Source organism: Phascolarctos cinereus, unplaced genomic scaffold, assembly GCF_003287225.1.
Source record: "Phascolarctos cinereus isolate Bilbo 61053 unplaced genomic scaffold, phaCin_HiC Scaffold_5;HRSCAF=322, whole genome shotgun sequence".
Lineage (NCBI taxonomy): Eukaryota > Metazoa > Chordata > Mammalia > Diprotodontia > Phascolarctidae > Phascolarctos > Phascolarctos cinereus.
In genome coordinates, this window is record NW_027555958.1 from 383619776 (window position 1) to 383635312 (window position 15537).

The 15537-nt window shown below is 37.6% G+C and overlaps 1 protein-coding gene across 4 annotated transcripts in view; it reads right to left on the reverse strand.

The window, feature by feature from the left end:
• Positions 1-5212: 5212 nt before the first annotated feature.
• The window catches only part of NR5A2 (nuclear receptor subfamily 5 group A member 2), a 185564-nt gene continuing 175239 nt past the window's right edge, over positions 5213-15537 (reverse strand). For all 4 annotated transcript variants that reach the window (XM_021003097.2, XM_021003102.2, XM_021003098.2 and 1 more), the window contains exon 7: positions 5213-8583. In XM_021003097.2, coding sequence (XP_020858756.1) covers positions 8336-8583 — 248 coding nt within the window. In that variant the 3' untranslated portion in view covers positions 5213-8335. The remainder of the gene's footprint in view (positions 8584-15537) is intronic.

The window sequence follows — 15537 nt, forward strand, 5'->3', positions numbered from 1 at the left end:
TCTGTGATCCAGTGACACTGACCTCCTTGCTATTCCTCCAACTGGAAACTCCATCTCCTGACTCCAGGCATCTTCACTGGAACTCTGTCCCTCCTCATCCTCACCTCTTAACTTCCTCGGTTTCTTTCAAATCCTAGCTAAAATTTTACCTTTGGCAAGAAGGCTTTCATGATCCCCCACCATTCTGTTGCCTTCCCTCTGTTGATTTTTTCCAATTTACCTCGTATTTATCTTGTTTATATAGTTATATGTATTTTGTCTCTCCATTAGACCGAAAGACCCGTAAGGACAGGGGCTATCTTTTGCCTCTTTTTGTATCCCTTAGGGCTTAGCACAGTGCCTGACACATAGGTGACACGTAGGTGTTTAAATAAATGTTTGTTGACTGTCTGAAATGGAATCAGCTAACCAAAGGGACTGGCGGGGGTTGTTGGAGTATGGCCCTTGGTTAATAAGCAGGTTTCTCTGCAAACTCTACCTTTCTCCATATCAACTTCAAAAATCTAATTATGCCTCATAATTATTTCAGCAATACCACTGGGCACCGCTAGTTCCTAGCTTTTCTACAGACTAAACCACAAGAAAGGTTTGATGTACCCGTGGATTATTAATACCTAACTTGAGGTAAAACAAATGCTTATGTGAGGTAGTTAAAGTATTGCTAGAATATTTATGTTGAGTGACCAAACTACATACTTCCTGCTCTGAGTTGAGGAAAATTGTTCTTTAGTATTCCAGGAAAATGTCAAGATCACTAAGTATTGTAGCATGTCGACCTGTGCTATGCGGAACAAACTCTCTGTATGTTTCTAATAAAAATATACCTCAGACGTCGCTTCAAACCAAATGTCAAACTTAGTTAAAGGTACAAACCTCTTCAAAGTTATGGGGACATTAACTGTAACAATAAAATGTACATCAGTGTTAGGGATTTTTTTTCCCTTGGGTAATGGGGCTGCTGGATTTGAAAATCTATGTGGGTGTTATTCTGAATGATGGAATTCAGGTGGTTTGGTTTGTTAAATGACCTTTTGTATTTGTAGCTATTTTAGAGTGGTTAGACAGCAGAAAAAGACTGGATTGGAATCCCCTCCCCCATCATTACTTCTTAATTTATAAAAACAGTTTCATATACTCTTTCAAGTAAGAGAATTAGGCATCAGGCATTGAATTTGGTCTAGGGTTATTTGAGTCCAGTGGAGGAAAGTAGCCATGCTGCCTTTTGCAAGAAAGACCTCTACTTGAGCTTTTTCTCCTCTACTTAAACACAAATTTGGATGCAATTTTATGAATGACTGTAGATATACAATAAAGGAAAAGGTTTGGATTTTTTCTGTAATTTACTATAGACATATGTTTTTTCTTCTACTCCTTACCAAGACTATAGTAGTTGTGATGCAATTAGAACTGTTAAGAAGGAATTCCAGCACCTGGAGTCAATTTCACTGGAAGATTAGGTGTCAAAGATATGACCCTTCCTTGGCACGTGATTATTTGAGGTAATCTAGAGACAGAGGTTATGGGAGTGGTAGTCTGGGGTAGACAGCTGGGTGGTGGAGTAGATAGAGTTCTAAGCCTGGAATACGGAAGATGAGTTCAAGTCTACCCTCAGGTATTTACTAGTGATGTCACCCTGGGCAAGTCATTTAATCTCAATCTGCCTTAGTTTCCTCATCTGTAAAATGGGGATAATAATAGCACCTACCTCCAGGGTTGTTGTTAGGGTCAAATGAAATGACAACATGTAAAATGCTTTTCAGATTTTAAAAATGCTATATAGATGCTAGTTATTATTGTTATTAATGTGCAATGGTAGTAGAGAGAGGGTTTGAAATGTACTGTGTTATGGGAATCCTTGTTCTATTCCATAAATTAAAAATAAAACTATAAAAAAGAAAGAAAGTGGAAGGGAAGAAGTTTGCTAACTTCTTTTCTTAACCTGTGTCGGGGGGTGCAAGAGAAAGAGCAGTTAGTTTTGGAGAAGGTTTCAAGAGATGCAGTATCTTCAGGTGAAAAGCAAGTTTCAATGAGCAGCAGAAGATAGAAAGAATGAGTGAAGGAAATTGTGTGCTTAGAGATGATACCACGAGTATTACATAAATATTAGGTGCTATGATTAAGTATTAAAAAACTCTATTGTGAAATAATATTTTCACACATGAGCCTGCCAATATAGAGGATAGGATCTCACTTTGAAGGTCTATTGAAATTGATGACAGAGGCCAAAAATAACCCCAAACAATTAGATGATAGTTTCTCCTTTCCCAGAATCACAGTGGCAGAAATGAGAGTTGGAAAGGATCTTATTGGACATCTAATCCATCCCTTATGTCAAAGGATTTTTTTTCTTGGTGAGGCAATTGGGGTTAAGTGACTTGCCCAGGGTCACACAGCTAGTAAGTGTCAAGTGTCTGAGGTCACATTTGAACCCAGGTCTTTTGACTCCAAGGCCAGAGCTCTATCCACTGCGCCACCTAGCCGCCCCCAAAAGAATTTCTACCGTTCATACCTGATAAGGGGGTGTTTAGCCTCTAAGGGTAGATTTCTAAGGAGAATGGAGAACCCACTACCTCTCAAGGTAACCCATAATGCTTTCAGCCAGCTCTAATTGTTAAGAAGGTTTTCCTGATATCAAGCCGAAATTATCCTCTTTGTAACTTTTACTCATGGTTCCTGCCTTTAAAAAAAAGGAAGCAAAATTTAGTAAATAAAGGAGTATGGCTTTCTGGGGAGAGATGACTTCAATATACGTGTTCTAGTGAAGCTGAAATTCTTGTTTTTTGTTTTTACAGTGGGCATATACTTTCTATCCTCTAGGTTTGTCTATGTTGTGATAAGAACTCCTTAGAGTGATTTTGGAACTTCTAATAAAAAAAGATATTCCTCACTTCTGGGACTAATAGATAGGAAATCTTGTGTTCTCACTCTGACTAGGTTATAGGGATAACAATTGCTTGGTTAAAATGCTTGTCTTTTTGGGAAAAAGAATTAATGAACCGTTCTATCCTGGGGGAGGTTTGCTGAATTGTATATATGGAATCATGGCACCCCAGAACCTCAGAGTTAGAAGACAATTTCCCAACAGGTGTGTGGGCCCCTTTACAGGTGAACTTTAAGAATGTCTCCACTCTTCCCACTGTGCTGTGTGAACTTTTGGGAGAGTACAAGATTTTTTTGTTGCTGTTTTTCTTACTATGTTATTTCATTAAGTACCTTTATTGTGACTAATTGCATTCTTTGACTGACTGTAGAACAGTAAACACATCAGTGGGGGCTCTTGAGTTATAATTTTAAGGAGTATGGACCCATAGTTACTTTGAATGTAGGGTTTTCATCCCCTGTGGAACCCAATCTGTAAGTGTGATTTGGGGGGGAATCCCCAAAAAGTGCTCCCCTCTTCAAGCCTTTGTTAAGAGTTTTGCCTTCTAAGACAGCCCATTTCATTTTTGTATAGCTCTAATTACTATACCATTTCCCTTTTCATCAAGTCTAAATCTGTTTTTCTGCTACTCCTCCTCATCCTCCTAGTTCTTTCCCCTGGGATTATTAAGGATAAGTCTCTTCTCCTTTCCCATGACAATCCTTTAGATACTTGAAGATAGCAGCCTTAGTCCTCCATTCTCAGGCTTTTTTTCTCTCCCAAACTAAACATCCATTGTAGCTTCAAATAATCCCCATTGAGTACTATTCTGGGGCAGCTCTCCATAGTAATAGTCACCTCTGCCTGGAGCCAATGGGAGAAAAGAGTCAGAGGATTTATAGCACATACTTTATTTATTTTCAATCATAATAAAATTCCAGTATAAATATGTGTGTATTGTATCTGTATATATAATGTGCATTATATATACATATATATTACACATATATATGTTGAACATGGGCAAATTTAGTTTGCCTTAGTTATGTTTTCATATGGGGGTTTCACATAATCATTTCTGTATGTTCTGGGGTTTCTTTTCCTCCCCCTCCTCTCTACCTACTTTCTGCCTTCAGGCTACTGAACAACTGGAACAGAATAGAAACCTGGTACAAAGAGTCTGAGTGAAAGAAGCAAAGAATCATATTCAGGCTTGATGATGTAGGGGAAAACTTACTAATAATGAGGGACATTCCAGGTAGAATGGGTTCCCCCAGAGAATAATGAGTGCATTGCCCCATACTGGAGGTCTTAGAGCAAAGAGTGCCCACTTATTGGTCTTATTCAGGGATGGGTTAGACTCGATGGCCCCTGTGGTTGAATAATCTTCCTTGGAAAATGACTTTAACAATCCTTAGCAACGTTGAAAACCCTGTTAGAACTCTAAGTATGGAAGCCAACCAGCAGGACCCTGTTTTCCTGTTGACTTCCCGTCCTGATGAAGTTGTGCTAGCCTCAGTAAGTGCCTGCTTAGTGTTGTTCGACCAGCAGGAAGTTTACTCTGCTGTCACTCCAATAAAAGTTACTTTCAGGGGAAGCTACCAGCAGTCCGGCGCTCATCTCTGTCATTCCTGGCTGCCCTGATGACTCCTGGGACAAACTAAATAGAATGCTTTGTGCTTCTTTGATGATCGGTTACACAAGAATAAAAAGGTTGTCACCAACAATTAAAAGGGTCTGAGAAACAACTTTGTTATGTTAAAGGTCATCCAGTTTCCTGCTCAGTCATATGAAGAGGGTGAGCTAGGTGATCTCTCTGGTTCTTTCTAGTGTTAAATCCTATTGTCCTATGATCTAAAGCTTAGTAAGCCACTAGAAGGGTAGGGAGGTGCACATGCACGAGCGCGTGCGCGCATGCGTGTCTTTGTGTGTGTGTTACTCTGTTTCCACAGAGCAGCAAATTCTTCAGGAAGCTATGTTGGGTAGGTGCTGGGTCATATGTCCATTCATTTGTCACCTGAAGACCTCATGCCCTGTTTCATGGATGGTTGTTACATTATTGCATTGCACTGAATATTTCATTTCCAGGAGAACATAAGCTCTTTGAGGACAACTTTGTTTTAATCTTTGAATCCCTGGCATCTAACATAATGCCTGGCAAATAGTAGGTGCTTAATAAATGCTTGTAGAATTGGTTTGAATATATCTGACCAAGTTAATAGGTTTTTCCATACAAAAATAGTATCCAGAAAGGGCAATATTTTTTTTCCCTCTTCTTAAATCCTATTCAATTAATTTGATCTTTCAGGTGTCTAATGCAATGAAAGTTTCATAAAAACAATTTTAAAATAATCAGGCTGGGCATATCAATATTTATTGAAATACTGAAAAAAAATTCCATTGGTGTTGAGAAACTCCTGGCAAAGAACTGACATGACAATATGTATTTCACTGATACAGTAAGAGAACTCCAACAAGTAACTAACTGCACACTCTACCCAAGGCAGCTGCAGAACATCTGTAATACAAATATTCAGACATTACAGATTGTCTGTTTACAAACATAGAACAACTATGGTAAACCAGCCAAAGCCCAAACCTTTTCATTTTAGTCTGCTTTTACTAATATGTCCTGTAATTGATAAGGCAGTCATTAAGTAAGTAAATGTCTGGTTACAAAGTGGTTAACAATTAACATTAGAGAAATTGAGTTCACAAACTTTGGCAAGCTGGAGGGATTCTCAGAACCACAGACACTGGCAAACATACATTCTAGTTTACCTGCTTCTGAACTTTCTGTTTCCATCAGGGTGGATACAAAATTTGACTGGTGGCTGTTGTCGCTGTTTTAACAAACCCTTCTGTCACATTCCTCTCTAGTGAGATTGTAGCGCTTTGTATATAGTTTATAACACACTTATATTTGACATTTTTAAAGGTTTTAATATTCAGTGAGGAGCACTGTTAGAAAAAATAGAATTTACAGAATGCAATGCATTTGTCTGAAATAAAGAAACCAAAACAGCTCAAAACAGAAACAATCCATAAACCCCTCACCCATGTTGTACATATATGAGTGGACCCACTTTACAGCTCACTGATAAAACAATTGGTCTCCATATGTGACTGGGTCAACTTGGTATAACTAGAAAAAATTCATTTTTCGTCTCTTGGATATGCCATTTTGCTGAGCTATTTTTCTGGGGTCCTTTGAACTGTTTAGATCAGAATGAGTGGTTTGAATTGGCAGTAGAAATACAGCAAGGAGTCACAGATGTTATACTTTGCTAAGTTTGTACCCTACTCACGGACAAAATATTTGATCTGAGTCATGAAGGTGATGAAATGGACAGCTTTGAATGACTAGAGAAGCAGGGACTGATGTCTTTGGTATACAATGTACAATGCTTGGAAAAGAATTTAAGGTGAAGAGCCCACCTCTCTAAGTTAAGATCACTTGAAACAGAGGAAGCTACAATTCATAAAATTTACAACAGATTTTAAATAAACTACCTTGAAGATTAGGAAGATTTACAGGCATTGAGTCAAGTGACTGATTTTCATTCATTAAGACTCTTGTATGTCCCTGAACTATATATTCTACCAACTTGAAGACATGCTACAGTAAACACATATATTTGGCTTCTTCATTCTTGGCTATATCTTATACAAAGGGGAAACTAAGGAACAATAAATTAGCATCATAATTGTCTACAGTTGAAACTATGATATACAATATAAATAAACTATTTGAGAGCCAGCAATATTTATGAGAAAAAAAAATTAAGGGACTAGGAGGTTTCTTTCTTCTTTTTCTTTTCTTTTTTCTTTTTTTTTTTTTTACAGTTTCAGCAAGTGATTGTGCAGCCAATAATCTTTTAAAAATTAGAGTTTAAATGAGATTACCTTTTGATTTTAGTGTCTCACGACATACAGTAATTAAGAACTGGTAAAAAATAATTACCAATCAGAAAGCGACATCAAGGGAACAACTGCGTTTGTGATGTGTAGTATCACAGTTCCCCCCCACAGGACCTAAAGAATGTAAACACTAGGTTTTCTTTGAATGCAAAAGTAGTAATACTTTATTTTAAACATTTGTTGATCCACACCTGCACAGTTAACTCTTGGGATAGTGAAATAAGGCAAGACTTTCATAACTGTGACTTTACATGTCATAATACTGATATCTTCATTTGGAAAGAGATTGTTTGTAATTGTCTTTCACCAATATTTGTTCTGCAGCAGACTTTGGTCTACTTAGAAATGGCAGTATCACTCTTCTTTTTGTCCTCTTTGTCAAGCTTTTAGTTACTTTCCATAGTCTTCACCTCTCTCACTCCCACCCCCAACACATATTAAAAACAAATTCCTTCTTTCCCACCTTTTGGCAATGTTCAATTGCTATGAGACTAAATGATTTGATTTCCACTGGCTTTGTGTGTTAGCTTGAACAACCTAGAAATGCTCTTTGAAACCCAAGCACAGATTTTATTTTAACAATTTTTTTTAATGAACTACAAACATGATACTGAAAAGACTGATGTGCTCTAACAAGCCATTTGGCACAAAAACTTTGTGGATACCAGCACGTGGTGATGTCCAGATGCCGCATCACCACTACAGCAGCAGAAATGGGTCTCCTTAAAGCTTTAGCTTTGGACCAGTTGAAAAGCATGTGAAAGCATGTTTTCCTGTATCATGCTGACATGACCAGAAGAGGGATACTGCCTCCATTTTTTTAACAACATGTACACGTGACAAAACAAACTTCAGAACATATTAAGAATGGCAAGCTAACTTATTCCTAGACTGTTCATACTAGCGGTTTGCAGGCCTGACAGGTAGGCTTTTTATGATTTGGTGGCATGGCTGTTGCGTGTGTGGCCTTCCACAGGTCTTTGCTTTCCTCCTTCTTTTAAAATAGGTTTCTGCATAGAGAACACATCCATGATCACAGAAGAGAGTAGGTGTTGGGTCCTTGGAAGGATAATGCAAAGGATGCTGCCGGAAGGTACAGCTTGCATCCTTTAGAATCGTTTTTTATTTCAGCTATCTGGTGAAGGAATTCAGTGCACGCAAATCCCCCCCCCCCATTACAATAGCTTAATAGCACAGGTCAATTTGTTCCTAAATTTCTTCATTTAGTGGAGATTAGTTTAAATATACAAGAATTGTTCTGTCCTTTCCCATCTGACATGATGATGTTGTCCACCTGCAAAGTTCATTCAGTTTCAATTGTAGTGTCTTATATTCCTTTGGGGATGTGTAGCATTTGATTCACAGTTTGCAATACAAATACCCTGATACATCAGTTATTTACTATTAAGTATTTGATTATTATACCATTTTCTCAGTGTTTGAAAACCAAGTTTTTAATTAGTGTTGCTTGGAGCAGTTCAGAGTATTTCTTTCTTTTTTTTCAGCTTTTTTTTTTTTGAAAGCAGAAATAAGCTCTTAGGGGGCGGGGGAGAATTATGCTCTCTTTGCATGCAGCATTTCAATGAGGAGGTTATTACATGGCACGTCCCCATTCAGGTGTTTGTAGTAGAGGTATTCTTCAGCCTGCATACTGATGGCCCGGATCTCTGGTAGCCGGAGGAGAAGCTGCCCAAACTTGTCCGTCTGTTGTGGGTAGTTGCACATTGTGTAGTCCAGCAATGCAGCATTCACTTGTTCTTGAACCCCTTCCACCAGCTGGAAGTTCTCAAGGTTTTTGACATCTGGATTAAAAAAAAAAGTCACACCATTTCAATTGCATTTTAATTCCTGTTTACCAAAGCCTTGTGTTCAGTTAATGGGTGTATTTTCCTCCTGACATAAAGCATACTTTACATGCTGCTGAATATTCAGTAAATCCCACTCACCAGGCTTCTTGGGGGAAAAAGGATCACAAAAGAAGTGGAGCAGAGTATCTTGTTGAAATTCTGCATATACCTCAAATCAATTAGACACCAATGGATTTTGAGCAAGGTCAACTCTTTTCATATCTTACAAAAGGGAAAGGTTTGTGGATTCCTAAAGTAGAGGGACCATAATATATTGCCAGCAAATGAGTCCCCAGAGAAAGACCCATCTTAACCCAGTATATTACACAATTCATATAATTCTGTATTAATTTTTCTGACCCAAGGTGAAATCTGTGGCCAGGGTATGATGTAGTTAATTCTAATAAAAAGTGACAGGGTTCTTGTTTCTGTTTGACATTTTCTAAATGATTCTGAAAGCCTTTGACTTGTCTAACCCATGCTAATGAACCATCTGGTACACTCCAGTGACTGCCAACATAATCTTCCCTACGAGAAACTCTCTAAAATATGTATCTTGGTGACTAATGATCTTTGCAAAATGAAAGCCTTGTCCTTTTGGCAAAATAACAGGACAGGACAGTGCCCTTTAACCTGATACTGGCTTCTCCAGTTCTCTCTGAGCACCTCAGCATTCGTATAGGGAATGTGGGCCCTGGAAGTTCATTTTGCCTTAATCCAAGTGGCCATCTATAGTTGTTTTAGGGCATCTCTGTCTTAGCGGGACACTATAAATATTGAAATAAAAGACAGAGTAAGACTAGCTCACTGAAAATTTCTTTGATGAAACACCACTTCTGTTGTTTATTTATGCAAACAGCACCCCTTGCATCCAGTGTGTATATAGTATGCAAGAGATGTGTAGTTATATACACATGCAAATAAATCCAAACATGCATGTGTGTGAAGTAAGCAGATGCAGGCCCTCTCTCCTTCCAATTACATAAAGATAAATAGGTAAGAGTTAGGGTGATCTGATCCTGAGGCAAGATCAGTGGGGCTCTTGTTGAAAGCTGAAATGCACAAAATCCAATCAACTCTGTTAATGGTTGTCAAAGGAACCATTACTCTCTTGTACATGATTTTGCATTATTTGACATTAAATTCATGTCTGTGTATGTATATATGTGCATTTACTTTTCTCTGTATCCATACACAACAGGGTTGGTTTACAGTTGCTGGAGAAATGTGTCTAGAATGATTTGGGTGTTTATATTTTTAGCTATAATTTTGCATCAATGTGCCCTCCATCCCTCTTCTTCAACTCTCCACCTCAAATTAAAAACAGTGAGGGAATTGAGTATTAAGGTAAATAAACATAAGTAATGTGAGATGCAGAGTTGATGTTTATTTCAAAGCCAGGATGGTAGGATCAAATTTGTTGTCTAAGTGGATTAATGAGATCCTCAAATAATCACTGATGCAAACAAAGTCCACTATTAGGATGACTGCACCTCAGTATGGTATTTAAACTCCACAGACAAGTATCAGAGTGCATTGTCAGGATAAAACCACTGTATTAAATGATCAGATAAGATATGTGAATGGGTTTTGCAGGCCTTAAAGTACACCATAAATGTATTATTCCTACTCATCCTACTTTCAGTTTATCCAGATACACAAAAGTCACTCCTCACTCTACAATGCAATTCTCCAGAAGTAAAGACATAAAACAGTATTTATAATTCTTCAAAATGCCAGGAAGCCTGAAGAATTCTCACACCTATATCCCTTACTAGAGACAAATGCACATAATTATACTCAGCTAACTCCAGCAGACAAAAAAAGATATTGTCAAGATCCAGATGCCTTTCTGATTATGAATGATTCCCTATACCATTTTTTTCTTTCAATTAAATATTTTCTTCTTGATTATATATGAATCCTCAATTCAACACATAATATGAAATTTGTGTACAGTTTTTAAAGACATATTTCATTCTTCATTAATTGCAAAATGAAACCTCTCACGCATTCTAGAATTAGTCATCTTACATTTGGTTCCTCTGTGTAGGCAAGGCTGTAAAGATTTAATTTTTCTAAGTATGTGTGTTTTCAAAGACACACCAGAGTTCTACTTGGCTAGGTACTGTCAAATGTAAGTGATAAAGGAAAAAAAAATACTTGTTAGTATGTTTCTGCTCTAGGTATAATATAAAAACTCTAAACTATGGCTCTCCTTGGGCTCTTGACACTAATATTACAAGCAGGTTCTACAATGCTTATAAAGTCTTGCTTTGCTGATCACTGATATAGGACAGTCACATGGCGTGAGAGTAGAAGGGGTAAATGTGACTTTGAAATCTTGAAATTTCCAGCTGAAGTTCTGATTCCCTTCTCAGAAAAATTCACTCCTCTGCTCTTCACCCATCCTACAGGAGACAGGATTTGACTAACTTTTAAGAACTGTCTGTGGGAGGATATAAAAGAAGACAAGTAATATCAAATGCTACAGTGACTTTGAAATGAGTTACTTTTAATGATGAAGTGAAATAATGGTTTATGTTACAATGAAAGAAGTTCTCACAGGCAAGACAGAAGAATAGTCAAATGGGCGACTTGGGAGGGTGTGGGAATTTGTTCAGCGGAACATGTGAGATAAATGAATAGTGGCCCATTTAAAAGTGAGCATTTGAAACATGTTTTCTTTGACAAATGTAACTCTGAGGATTAGTTGTGCATTTGGGGGAGAGGGGACAGGTTTCATGCCAACCTTAAATTCACACAGAAGAAAACAAAAGGACTCCACTAGTAAATGAACTCTGGGTTTAAAAAATTATTTACTAATAGGCATTTGAAAAATCTATTTTTAAATTTTTGTTTGAATAATGGCTGACAAGCAGATCAGGCCTGGTGATTTTACTTCCAAAGCCTGAGAAAGTATTCAATTTTTCCTTCTTTTGCAATCAATGAGCACTTATTAAGTGTCTAATATTTGTCAGGTACTCTGATTTCACATCATTACTCGAGGAGAAACATGCAATTTCTGTCCACTGAAGCCAAATTCTCTTCAATTCAATTTCCACTGAAATCCTTTTGACCTGAGCTCATGCACAACTGTGTGTCTTCACTCTCAGGCAGTTGCCATGGCTTTTCTGTTACCTATAATAAGAATCATGGAGCTAACTGTACCATACAGGTATGTTGGCTGAATGTACTCTTTGGCTGTTTCTTTCTGTCTCCACAGGTTAAGGAAGTTGGGATTTGAGGCATCCATCCCAAAGTTCAAGCAATCGGGGAAAAGAGAAAAAACACGGCTAGGTCTTGATTCTGAATATTATTTGATTACAAGAGTTAAATTTGTTGGATAACTACTTTTTTCTTAACTTTATCTGGATGGAAATAAGCTCATGCTACATTCAATTAAATGTCTGGAACAGTTCTCATATCATTTGGGAAGAAGAGATATATGACTATTCCTATCTTGTAAGAACAAGATGTAAAAAATTTTCATTTAGGGCTTCTTGGAAAATTCTGTATTTTACATAATAGATCCATTCCTGAAAAGTTGCTTATAAATCAAAATTTCATAAAACAGACTTAAAATGCAATGGGGCAATCTGCTCTACTGATGTCCTCCTTCAAGCCTCATCTTGGGTTGGAGGCGGTTCTGTGTTCTCAAGAGTGATGCACAAGCATCTGCCAATCAATCAATCAATCAATCAGTCAATCAATTGCTATGTAACATGTTGGGAGCCTGAGACGCAAAGACAAAAATCTGCCCTCAAAGAAATCACATTGAATAAGTGGGAATAACACATACACAAATAAGCAAAATAAATACAACCAGGTTCTGATTAGTGCTAATAACCAATCATATTGAAGGTGCATTATTTAAATTTCCAAGATATAGTTTCATTATTTACCATAAATATTATTTACCAAAATGATTTACTGTTATTTACCAAATATATTTATCATATTTTACATAGTTACAACTTCAAATACTGTGAATTTGAATACATAATACCATTTCATGGGATTCATTATTCTCACTAATCAGTACCTGGTTGTACATACAGCTAGGTAATTTTTAGGAGAGGTAATTTTTAGGAGATTAACAGCTATGGGATTAGGAAAAATCTTAGGATGTGGCATTTGAGTGAAATTTTGAAGGAAAGTAGGAATTAATTTGAAGAGGTGGAGATGAGAAGGAAGAGCAACGTATTCCAGACTTGGAGGAAAGCCTTTGCAAAGGCACGAGAAATGGGATGCTGTGATATGTGAGGAACAAACAAGAAAGCCAGTTTGACTCAACCTGAAGGGTATCTGAAGGGGAGTAATGTATAATAAGGACAGCTAGGTGGGGCAGTGGATAGAGTGCCGGGCTGAAGTCAGGAAAACATCTTCCTGAGTTCAAATTTGACCTGAGACACCAGCTATATGACTTCTGGCAAGTCATTTAACCCTGTTTGCCTCAGTTTCCTCATTTATAAAATGAGCTGGAGAAAGAATGGCAAACCACTGCAGTATCTCTGCCAATAAAACCCCAAATGGGATCACAGAGTCAAAAGTGACTGAAAAACAACAGAAAATGTATAATAAAGCTGGAAAGGAAAGTTGGAGTGAAACGATAAAGAATTTTCAACGCCAAATAGAAGACCTTGTCTTTGATTCATAGGGAGCTTTTACAGTTTATTGAGCAGAGAAGCAACATGGAAGAGTTTTGAGCAGTGAGCTCAATCTGTTGCCCCAATTTTGTTGTTGTTCCGTTGTTTCATTTGGGTCCAATTCTTTGTGACCCATTCTTTTTTGAGTTTTCTTGGCAGAAATACTGGAGTGATTTGCCATTTCCTTCTCCAGCTCATTTTACAGATGAGGAAACTGAAGCAAACAGGGTTAAGTGACTTGCCCAGGGTCACACAGATAGTAAGTGTCTGAGGCCAAGTTTGAACTCAGGTCTTCCTGACTCCAGGCCCCATACTCTACCCACTGTGCCACCTAGTTAGCTGCCCTTGCCCAAATTAGTGTAGATAAAATCAGAGAGACTTACCAGCAGACTGACTACAGAGTGATTGATTGTTTTGGCTGTGGCAACTCTAGAACTTCATTCAGTAATAAGCAAATAGCTGTGATCTGTGTTGGTGGAAGGCATAACCACACTAACAAAAGAACAAGTCATGGACGTTTTGAAGAAAGGGACTCCTGTTAGTCAAAAGAATCCTCAAAGTAAACACTTTTGCATGATGAATCATCTCTGTTTACCTGTTTCAAAAAAGTGGATTTTTTTTTGCACATCAGTTTTGAATAAAGCGCTGTATGTACCCTGACATGGCATGCTGGCCAAAATCACTTGGAAATTACATAATTCAGATTCTTTGGGGTGGGTCAGTGTAGAATGGCAACTTGTGTTGGAAAAGTCATGACTTTCAACTCCTATCTAGATGGCATGTAAAACCCTAAAAATATGAGGGGCAAAGTGCCACCCCACAGATATCATCTCTAGTGAAGTGGTTTCCAATATAGTTTTTTTAAGCTGTTCGCTTCGTCTCCCCTAGAATCTAACAACTCTTTAAGCCTGCATGCTGTTGGAATTATCATTAACATACAAATCACAATAATATTGCACTTACATAACATTTGCAAAGCAACACATATTATCTCATTTATAACTCACAACAACCGTGGGAGATAGGTGCTGTTTTATCTCCATTTAACAAAAGGGAAACTGATGTAGAAAGAGATGACATGACTTGCCCAGGATTACATCAGTGAGTATCTGAGTCAGGATTTCAATCCAGATTTCCCCCTCTCTAGAACTGCTAACAGGACGCGATTGGATGTACCCCCTTTTGTAGAAGCTGAAAATGCTAATGATTTCCTTTAAATTGTCCATATTCCAAATCAAATCCCTGTGGCATTAACCTTTTAATGGTTTCTGAGATCCTTGGGAACCATAACTAATCTAGAAAAGGATTCCGGCAGGAGGAGAAATTCTCAAAGGAACTGACAATGAATTGTTTGAGAAAACAAAAGCATAAATTCTGGAAAACTAATTACATAGTGGTGATTCCTTAGAAAAATAAATTTAAGGGCTGACGAGCATTCAGTGTGCAGTTTCCATTTGGTACTGTGGTGTATCACATCTGGCTTGGGGAATGAGACTCATGATCACGAGAAGCAGTGATTTATTGATTTTTACAGGACCCAAATCCTCCCAAGCCTGCATGGAAGGTTTTTTTTTTCTCTCCAGCATCACAAGTCTCTTGCACTTAGGGCTTTGCACATTCCTTTGAATTTTATGTATGCTCTATTTAATACAAATTGAAAGCATAGATTGTTGAACTATAGCATTACACATTCGGAGTTATAAAGGTTAGAAATTGTCCATAAGTAGAAATAGGCACCCACACACCAATCTCTACAGCCTTTAAATTTTGATAACTAGAAAGAGCATTTTGTGTTGCTACTCTAGGTAACAATTCCTTATCATCTATTCTACTTTATTCACTCAGGGACTAATTACCAACTTTTTACATGAAACAGCCTTACTATGAGCTCACAGTGGGGCACGCAGATTTTTCCATCCTTATTGGAGAGTAAACCCTTAGGTCTTCTTGAATATATTACGTGTTTTACAAGGCATTGCACTAGCTCTTCTGTCATGCATGGAATTTATGTTCTCTCTGAAGATGAAGACACTTTTTTTTTTGGCTCCAGAGGGGTCAGTAGCAGCATTTTTCTTGCTGGCACAGCCTGTAAATATGCCCATTCAATGCTCTTTTTTTTTTTTTCCGGTTGGAACCTCTGCGTTGAAACAAGGACCTTTAGCCTGAAACTTCTCAGAGTCTCAGCTGAAAAAGATAGATTCATAATTCATTTATACATATATGTGTGTGTATATATACACACATATATGCATATACACAA